Source organism: Cyprinodon tularosa, unplaced genomic scaffold (genome assembly GCF_016077235.1).
Source record: "Cyprinodon tularosa strain WSP-4 unplaced genomic scaffold, ASM1607723v1 ctg898, whole genome shotgun sequence".
Lineage (NCBI taxonomy): Eukaryota > Metazoa > Chordata > Actinopteri > Cyprinodontiformes > Cyprinodontidae > Cyprinodon > Cyprinodon tularosa.
Window position 1 is genome coordinate 197,033 of NW_024039671.1, and position 11,014 is coordinate 208,046.

Consider the following 11,014-nt stretch of genomic DNA (forward strand, 5'->3'; position numbering starts at 1 on the left):
TTTGTGCCCCCCTCCCCCCGCGGGTCTGACCCGGCGTCGTCACGCCGCTTGAACTGGACCGAAGCCAAGAACGTTTAATCCAGCGAGTGGAATTAAGGGGCAGCTTTTTCTTTCTTTTAAACTGACTGAGGCTCAAGGTGAAGAAAGGCAGACGATCTGTGGTCTGGTCAGTAATTAAACGCCATCGAAGCTCAGGCGTCCTGCCAAAGGGGACGTGATCTGTCCTCTTTATGGGACAGAACAGCCCGACTCTCAGCCTGAGGAAGTCAATTATTAATAACGAGAGACGGAGCGAGCCCAAACTAAAAACAGCAGATGTTGCTTTTCCCTCTTAAAAATGTTTAAGCAAGAAAGATAAAGACATTTGCACTAACATTAAAGCAAACACAGTGTGGTGTAACATACCTGTTTGAAGAGCTCCTCGTATCCCCAGTCGGCGAGGCTGGTGGGGGGTGTATAGGTGGTTTGACCCACAGGAGAAGACAGATTCTTCTCCTCCCTCTCCTCTTTTACTGCTGGAGGCTGAGACGTTTGCTCCACAGCAGCCGGCAGGGATGTGGAATAAGGCTGGAAGCCTGAAACCTTCTTCTCCTCTTCCTCTTCCTCTAATTCAACCCCTTCCTCAGGTTCCAACATCTCTTGCTCTTCTCCATCCCACTCCTCGTCCTCCTGCTTTGGCACCGTCTTGGTCTGAGGGTTGCTGTGGCCGTATTGGGTGGCTGGGGGAATCTCTGCATCTGCTTTCCCAAACAGCAGGGAGTCCGGCCTGGAGCCAGACGCTCTTGCTGCAGCAGCCTGCTGAGCCAAGAGAAACTGAGCTTGAAGAAGATGCTTCTCCTGCAGGTTCATCTCCAGTTTAGCTCCCTGATGCCTCTGCAGCTGCTCCATCATCGCCTCAAGCTTCATCCCTGCAGGAATAGACTGCTGCAGACCCCCAACAGAGCTCCGCTCTTCAGATAAGTTTGACTGTGGACAGATAAAGAAAAAACAAAAACAAAGGGTAGTACTTATAATTAGGGCTAGGCAATTAATTGCATTTGCAAAAATCTAAATTGCGATTATTTTTCAACAAAATTATGATTTTATTGCGATTTTCCTTTGTACCAACCCCAAACTTGTAGACGTTTCAACTAGGGATGCACGATATTGGGATTTTGGCCGATATCCGATATGCGGATATTTTAAAACTCATGTAGCCGATAACCGATATCGATACCGATGTTAAAGCTGGACAAAAATAAGTAGTCATTGAAAATAGCAGTTTTGTTATCCATTTCTGACACTTTGAAAAATAATATACTCAAATATATTTTCATATGCTGATATCAAATCTATTTTTAAAAATGCGGTATCGATCTATTTTACTTTCAAAATCTCGTGAAATTTCATCGTTCTGTTACAAACTCTCGTGATATTTTGCAAATTCTTGTGAGATTTTGTTAGTAAAATAGATCGATACCGCGTCAATATATCAACATATAAAAATATGGCAACATTTGGTGAATTTTCGGGGGATTTCGTAGCATAACGATGACATATAGCAATATTTCATTAGTAAAAGAGATTGATATGGTGTTTTTAAATGGCAATATATCAGCATATGAACATATTGGGATATTTTAATGTATTTTTTTATTTTAGAAGTTTTTAAGTCTGTAAAAAAGAAGTTTTAGAAGAAGTAGTATTTATATACCGGTATATTTTTTTTAGACTTTAGAAACTCAGAAGTTGATCAAATATCGGGTTAAATATCGGTGGGGTGGAGGATGTCAGATATTCAGTTTTAAGGCCGATACCGATAGGGGGCCGATTATATCGTGCATCCTTAGTTTCAACCAAGGTTTTTGCTTTTCGAGAGCTTGCTTGCCCATAATCCATCGTTAAAGGACTTCACTGTAACCATTTAGTGAAAAAGTGTTTACTTCTTCTTGCATGCATGGATGGAAATAAAATAAAACTAATCGAAAGTTAGAAATTTTGGCAAAATCGTTCAGCCTTGGTCATAATCTCTGCATATAGAAGTGCACCATATAATTTGCCAGATATCACACTTTAGACACCGTCTTTTTATGAAAGTCACATGAGGAGATACTTGAAAGGCCATTTATCAAACCGATCAGCCTGTGAAGGGCAGCTTGTCACTTTTTAATTCCCATTAAATATCAAAGAGTCATAAATAATTAGACCTTCCACTTTTTAATTTCAGCTCCATATCAACACATCATAAATCTTTCCGCCTGTTACTCTTTCATTTCTGTTTGGATATCAAATTATTGCAATAAATCTTGTCATTAATCAAATTTGAATCTTGTCATGACGCCTGTCAAATTCAATTTAGTTTATTCATTTAACCCAAATTTAACAACACATGTCATGTTAGGAAAACCAGTAGATTGTATCACGTTACTGACTTGCAAGACTCGCTGCTCAAGGATGAGCTTGAAGCAACAATATCTGCATGCATTTTATTGCTGCCTCTACAGAGGGGTGGGCAATTCCAGTTCCTGGGGGCCGGTATCCTGCAACTTTTAGATCCATCCTTGCTCCAACACACCTTAATTAAATGGCTCGGTTACCTCCTTAGTATGCAGTCACTTCCTCCAGAGTCCTCTCAATCATCTAATTATTTGATTCAGATGTGCTGAACCAAAGACACATCTAAAAGTTGCAGGATAGCGGCCCTCAGGAACTGGAATTGCCCACCGCTGCTCTACAGCAATCCCTCACATATATGCATGCAGCGACAGTGGAGAGGAAAAACTCCCTTTTAACAGGAAGAAGGCTCCAGCAGAACCAGGCTCAGTGTGAGCGGCCTGGGTTGAAGAAGATCACTTTGAAAATTTGTTGCACCTTACAACCAACTGCGAGGTGAGTTATGAGAACACATGACCAGCACGCTGCAGAGAAAGCAGCGAAAGATAAGAAGTCGGTCGAGGCGACGTGTTTAGCACCGACGGGGAACAACATGATATCTGTCAATAACAATAACTACCTCAGCGTCACTGCAGACGCCATCGATGCCAGCTGGAAACTTAGGTAGGCGATGTTATGTCATTTTAAATCACAACAAACGATTCCCATAACATTGTGTTTGCTTCGGTGAACGTGGGTAAAATGGGACGCTTTTTGAAAATGTAGCTTCTGTGGTATTTATTTAGCCTATTTCATTTATAGAGCTAGAGTTTCATACGATACATTTTTAAAAACCTTAAAAGAGACTTTCTAAACACAGATTATAGTATTATCCTCAAAAGCTGTTGCACCAAAGTTTGGCTCCAAAGTTGGAAGAAAGAAATAGAGCTTGGACTGACTGACCCAAAGCTACTGACTGTTAACGGTTCATCATGACCTATTATGTAGGCTAACAGCTCAGAATTCATGTCGATCTGAATAAACACTTAAACATTAATACATTTGATTGAAAATTATTTATTTTCATCACCAGTTATCATAGAAAAGCTTTCTCAATCAGTTTGTGATTCATTTTGGAAACAGGAGATGACCTGGCTTCAGGAACCTGTTAAAAGACTTTACTTTTACGCATTATTTAGGAAGCAAACACACATCATCCTTATCTTTTTCTATTGTTATATCTTATTTGCACTTAGAATCTTATATTTCTCTCTTCTGTAAACTGTTGCACTGCAAAAAAAGAATTTCCCGCAAGGGATTAATAGAGTAATTCTGATTCTGATTCATTAATCCCTTTGGCAGAATTCAAATGAGCCATTTTAATCTAGATTAATTCCAAGATTACAGTGAGATTAACCTAAAAAAATTATCTATACCCAGCACTAAAACAAACAGGAAAACTATCAGCATGGAAGTCAACCAAAAGCATAAAATAAATGCATTAAACTTTTACATATCTAAAAAGGATAAGTAGCCAACATGTTTATCTATTGATGTCAATAAGTGTGCAGGTTTAGGAAGAGTTCTAGCCTGATTTAGAACCAAGTTGGTCTAAAGTTTGGATCGAAAACAGATAAATCCTTGTGCATGCAATCATTAGGTCAAATAAAGACCTTACTTTGCAGACAGAGAGGAAAAAAACCCGCTGAAGGTGAAAGATCTTATCCTTTACCGTGTTTATTTTACAAACAGGGCGTTTTATTTGCATCTGCAAACTAAGCAGCTCCATTTTCTCCGAGCTTATATTTCCAGACTCCTGTGGTAAAGCTGCTCTGTAACGTCTCCATTAACCGACTGTTGCTTTGTTACTGTAACAAACACGGCTGGAGGGGGGGGGAGCGCACTCACCATTTGCGCCTTGGAGTAATTCATCGTCGCCAGCAGGTCTTATGTCTGTTTTTCCTCGTTTCCTCCCAGCAGAAAGAAGTCACATCCCATCAGCAGCTTGTCTTCTTTCAACTATTTCTTTCTTTTTTTTTCCTTCTTCCCTCTTTAGGACCGAGAGAGAGACTTTAAAAGTCCGGGATGGTGTGGGAGGACGCGCGGCGGCCCGGCTGGAGCTGGAGGAGGGGTGGAAATGGTTGAGACCTCCCTGTTGGTCACTGCGCATGGAAACTCAAACATCTTTGATTGTCTCCGATAGGTGACCCCCCCCGCCACCCACAGTCCGGCTCAATCAATGGCCCGCCCCGCTCCGTGCGTAAAAGGAAAAAAAAGCGTCAAATGTTTTTCTTTCTTCCCTTTTTTCCTCTATTTGCAGCAATGATCAGCTTCCTTTCCACTCGCAGCTTATTGCTTATTATTCATGGAGGAAACCAGAGTTATTCTCCTGAAGAAGGAGCGGATTTTTTTATTTTTAAAGAATGCATCCGGTAGGGGAGTATACATTAAGTTTGACCTCCCTCTGAGCTCAACTATGGGGCCAAAATGGTAGCTTTAATATTTGCAAATGTGTGTGGAGAGTTGTGTGTCTGTATCTCGATTTGTGTGTGTGCAGTGGGATTTGAAAATGTGTAAATAAATCTGTAAATGTGTGAGGGGATTTGTGTGTCTGTACAACAATCTGCAAATGTGTAAAACTACTTGTGTGTAATCCGTTTTGCAAATGTGTAAAAAATCCACAAATCTGTATTCAGATCTGCAAATGTGTACTGAGATTTGCAAATGTGTAAAAAATCCACAAATCTGTATTCAGATCTGCAAATGTGTACTGAGATTTGCAAATGTGTAGATCAATCTGTAAGCACACACAGAGACACTTGTGTCTGAAGTATTTTCGCTTCAAGACCCAGAAATACAGACAAATCATTGGTTACAAGTCAAGCGGTTTTTCGGTTGGCTCTCTTTACACACGTGATTTTTGCTACTCTTCTGCCGCGTGAGATGCACAAATGCGTAGAAGGATTTGTATGTGTATTTTCGCGATTTGTAACCCCTTGCGCAGGCTCGCAGGCTCACATGCTGCCCTGACCGCAGGCTCACAGGCTCACAGACAGCCTCTCTCTGCTGCGGCAGTTCAGCACAACTTGCTTCACATACAGCCACATACCACCAGTTGGCGGTATTGTACAGTACGTGACGTTACTGGGGTCCTAGGGGTTGTACCTGCTAAGTTGAGAGCAATGGAATCCCGTCAGCTTTCTGTAAGTATATTTCTTAAATTTTTCCTATAGTTTGCATTAGTAAAACTGTTTCTTCTTCTTCTGCTTTATGGCGGTTGGCAAGCAACTTTATGATGTGCATTACCACCATCTACTTCAGTGGAGTGGGGATCGGGATGCTATGTATTTTCCCACTGAAAAATAAAAATAAATATTAACAATATTTACATAAACTTATATCCTTTCTACCAATTTCGTTTTTTCAGGATTGTTTATCAAATTACAAAAATAATCATAAGTAGATTCCCCCCCCCCCCAAAATATCTTGTTTAACTGTAATTTATTTTCTTGTAACCCTTCTCTCCATAGAATATTTATAACAAAACAACAAAACATGCTCCACCGTATCCCCTTGATAACAAAAACCACAACCTCCTGTTCCCATTCTAAATAAGTTTCCATTTAACCCCGTGTTTCCGAAACTTAATCTAGATATAACCTCTTTTTTATTCCTTTCCGTTCTCCTCATTTCACCAATTTTCCTTTGAATACTATAAAGCCAACTTCCAGTTATATGCTCTTCCCACAGCTTCTGCCATCTTTCCGTAACCTTTTGTTTAATAATAGATTAAAAATTTTCCTTACTGAATGGTATCAATATATAATCCTTGTCACGTCAACTCCCGCAGCGGAGGAAAAAAAAGGTAGAGGCTGTCTGTGAGCCTGTGAGCCTGCGGTCAGGGCAGCCTGCGAGCCTGCGCAAGGGGTTACAAATCGCGAAAATACACATACAAATCCTTCTACACATTTGTGCATCTCACGCGGCAGAAGAGTAGCAAAAATCACGTGTGTAAAGAGAGCCAACCGAAAAACCGCTTGACTTGTAACCAATGATTTGTCTGTATTTCTGGGTCTTGAAGCGAAAATACTTCAGACACAAGTGTCTCTGTGTGTGCTTACAGATTGATCTACACATTTGCAAGTCTCAGTACACATTTGCAGATCTGAATACAGATTTGTGGATTTTTTACACATTTGCAAATCTCAGTACACATTTGCAGATCTGAATACAGATTTGTGGATTTTTTACACATTTGCAAATCTCAGTACACATTTGCAGATCTGAATACAGATTTGTGGATTTTTTACACATTTGCAAAACGGATTACACACAAGTAGTTTTACACATTTGCAGATTGTTGTACAGACACACAAATCTCCTCACACATTTACAGATTTATTTACACATTTTCAAATCCCACTGCACACACACAAATCGAGATACAGACACACAACTCTCCACACACATTTGCAAATATTAAAGCTACCATTTTGGCCCCATACTCAACGCTCAGCCTGGTCTTTCCTCACGTTGTAATTCAACACCCCGCAGGTTTATTGGCCCCATCATGTTAACGCATATAGAGTGTATGGCCCCTCCCTGGATCTATAGAGCAGGGGCCAAACCCACAACAACAATGCATTCAACTTCTTCACTCTTATCTTTATTTATTCATAGAAAATGCATATATACAATTTCAAATATAAATATATATGATATTTAATTATATTATATATAAAATGATTTAATCACAGGTGTAACTTATAGTTAGATATTTTTTTTTATTTCATGGGGAATTTCAGTATTTAATAGTGCATTTCATTTCTTGCAGTTTATATTATAAAAAATAAAATAATTGAACTTTATTGATCTCACATTGGAGAAATTTACCTCTGCATTTACAGTCTGTATGGTATGGAGAGCCATTTCAGCCAAAATTAAATAAATAAATAAATAAATAAATAAATAAATAAATAAATAAATAAATAAATATATGGGTGAAATAAATAGAAAATGAGTAAAATAAATCAAAAAATGAAGAAAATGAGTGAAATAAATAAAAAAATTGTTAAATAAATAATTTAGCTTTACATTTCTTCACTCTTATTTTTATTTATTCAAAGAAAATGCATATATACAATTTCAAATATAAATATATATGATATTTAATTATATTATATATAAAATGATTTAATCACAGGTGTAAATTATAGTTAGATATTTTTTACATTTCATGGGGAATTTCAGTATTTAATAGTGCAGTTCATTTCTTCCAGTTTTTATTATAAAAAATAAAATAATTGAACTTTATTGATCTCACATTGGAGAAATTTACCTCTGCATTTACAGTCTATATGGTATGGAGAGCCATTTCAGCCAAAATTAAATAAATAAATAAATAAATGGGTGAAATAAATAAAAAATGAGTAAAATAAATAATTTAGCTTTACATTTCTTAACTCTTATTTTTATTTATTCAAAGAAAATGCATATATACAATTTCAAATATAAATATATATGATATTTAATTATATTATATATGAAATGATTTAATCACAAATGTAAATTATAGTTAGATCTTTTCATGGGGAATTTCAGTATTTAATAGTGCAGTTCATTTCTTCGAGTTTTTATTATAAAAAATAAAATAATTGAACTTTATTTATCTCACATTGGAGAAATTTACCTCTGCAGTTTCAGTCTGTATGGCCCCTCCCTGGATCTATAGAGCAGGGGCCAAATCCACAACAACACATTCAGTTACTTCACTCTTATTTTTATTTATTCAAAGAAAATGCATATATACAATTTCAAATATAAATATATATGATATTTAATTATATCATATATGAAATTATTTAATTACAAATGTAAAGTTTATTTAGATTTTTTATATTTCATGGGGTGTTTCAGTACTTAATAATGTATTTTATAATTTGATGGTATTTTCTATATCTTTTTTTCAGCTTTCACAGAAAAATGAAATAATTAAACTTAATTGATCTCACATTGGAGAAATTTACCTCTGCATTTAACCCATCCCCTTGGTGAGCAGCGGGCTGCCATTGTGCGGCGCCTGGGGAACAATCAGGGGTTAAATGACTTCATTCTTATTTTTATTTATTCATAGAAAATGAAGGTAATATATACAATTTCATATATAAATATATATGTGACATTTAATTATTTATATTATATATGAAATTATAAAGTCACAAATGTAAATTATAATTCGATTGCTTTTTATATTTCATGGTGCGTTTCAGTATTTAATAGTGCATTTTATGATTTGATGGTATTTTCTATATCCTTTTTTTCAGCTTTTACTATAAAAAAGAGAAAAAAAATTATTTTATTGATCTCACATTGGCGAAATTTACCTCTGCATTTAACCCATCTTCTTGGAGAGCAGTGGGCTGCCATCATGGGGCACCTGGAGAGCAATCCAGGGTGGCAGTCTGTGGTAGTGGGTTTTGGACTCACAACCTCAGGACTCCAGGCTCTATGCCCTCATCACTAGACCACCGCTCCCCTGATATCTGAACAATGTCTTGAATAACCAATTAAATAAATAAAAGTAGCATGTGTGTTTTTTTCATGGGACATTCACGTTTGTATTTTGATATATTTTGGCCCTCCATACATCTCAGGGATCACATCACAACAGTTCCACTTTAGAAACCCCCGTCTTAGAGGGTAAACATCAAAAGTGGGAGGCAAAATCATAGATTCATAAATATGTACAAAAGTAAAATAAAATGTAAAATATTTGATGTGCAATAGTTTCTAGCTCCTCCTCACCAGTTCTTCCAGGATCTACCTCTAGCTGCATGTAAAGCTTCTGGTCTTTTGTTGAGTATTTGCTCCCTCTCCCAGTTCTATTCAAGCAGAGACAGAAGTTTTCAACCATGAATGGGAGAAAGAGGTTGAAGTCAGAAAACGGCTGTAGAGTCTGTGAAAGGTAACCCTACGACCCGCCTAATATCTGCAGGAAGAACCTGCAGGGTTTGGATTATCTTGGTTTCCATCCAACATTAACCAGCTTCCCTGTTGCTGGAAAAAGCTTCAACACGGCATGATACTTCCAACACATTCCAAATCTCATGACTGCAAGTTGGACTTTCTATGATTTTATTCTGGGGACATGCATTACATGCCTATATAGTCATGCTAGCCTAAAGAAAGAAGCTCCTCCAGAATTAATATGAGCAACTAGCTGCTTTTATTGCTAATGCTGTCCTGCTGCATGTAACTCATTAAGTTTAAGATCAGAGCAAACTTTTTTCCATTGGAATAGATAATTAAATTTAGTATATTTCTATAGCGCCAATTCACATCATGTCATCTCAGCACTGCAAAAAATAGAAATCTCAATAAGTTATTTTTTCTTAAAATAAGTGCGTTTTTCCTTGATTTGAGGAGGTAAGTAAGACACTTTGCCAATGGAACAAGACAATTTCCTTTTAAAATAAGAAAAAACTATTTTATCGTCTTATTTCAAGTAAATATTATCTAACTATCTTATTTTAAGAGTGAAAATACTCATTCCATTGGCAGATCATCTTATTTACCTGCTCAAATTAGGGCTAAATATACTTAATTTAAGCCATTTTTTTACTTATTTCTGGATTGTTTTTGCAGTGAGGTCACTTTCCAGTTCACCAGATCATCCAGTCAGATTGATTCAAAGTTTTCTATCTAAGGAAAACCAGCTGATTGCATCGACTCATTGACTCTTCAGCAATCCCTCACACTAAGCATGCTTGTAGCGACAGTGGAGAGGAAAAACTCCCTTTGAACAGGAAGAAACCTCCAGCAGAACCAGGCTCAGTGTGAGCGGCCATCTGCTGAGGCCCACTGGGGTTCAAGGAGACAGAAGCAGACATAGAAAAAGAAGCATAGATACAAAAGGCAACTGCAAAAGGCGACCTGTCCAGGAAACACACAGCCAGGCAGACGAGCTCCGAGCCAGCTCCCATGTCAGAGGATGAAGAGAGCACATCCAGTTAGTCACAGTCAGAGAAACAGGACTACACTGGAAAACAGGCCAAGCTCCAACATCTAGAAACAAAGGTGTTGATGGCAGCAGCACAGCTGATATTTCTCTCCAGGATGGAGTCACAGCCAAACAGGAACAGACCAGATGAAGCTACTATGAGAAAAAGCAGAGAGAGCAGAACGTTAGAGATTGAACTAACAGATTCTGCAGAATGCTCTGATAGATGGTCAATTTGTTGAATATTGGTTTAGAACACAACCCTAACTTAAAGGAATAGTACACCCAAAACATGATTAGCCTTCATTTTCTACTCACCCCCATGCTGAACAACACTCTGGAGTACCTCCATTATTTGAATGTCAGCAGACAGCAAGAAGCCTCCCAGATCTCCAGATGCATTTGAGATATCAACAAAGCACTCCAGAGTGTTGTTCAGCATGGGGGTGAGTAGAAAATGAAGGCTAATCATGTTTTGGGTGTACTATTCCTTTAAACTTCTAGCTTAATAATCTCTGGTGAAGATTCTCAGTCATCCAGGACAGTCATTCCAAGCTTTTAAAGCTTCCTGGATGGGAAGCAAGACATCTTCAAACTTGGAAACAAAGTCCATGAGATTGTTTTTAAAATTTTGGAATAAATCATCTCTATCTCTATTAAACC

The 11,014-nt window shown here is 37.6% G+C and overlaps 1 protein-coding gene across 1 annotated transcript in view; it reads right to left on the minus strand.

The window, feature by feature from the left end:
* The window catches only part of arid3b (AT rich interactive domain 3B (BRIGHT-like)), a 41,397-nt gene extending 36,832 nt beyond the window's left edge, over positions 1-4,565 (minus strand). The window contains exons 1-2 of the mRNA XM_038273898.1: positions 4,261-4,565; positions 406-966 (exon numbers count right to left, since the gene is read on the minus strand). Coding sequence (XP_038129826.1) covers positions 406-966; positions 4,261-4,284 — 585 coding nt within the window. The 5' untranslated portion in view covers positions 4,285-4,565. The remainder of the gene's footprint in view (positions 1-405; positions 967-4,260) is intronic.
* Between the last annotated feature and the right edge of the window lie 6,449 nt (positions 4,566-11,014).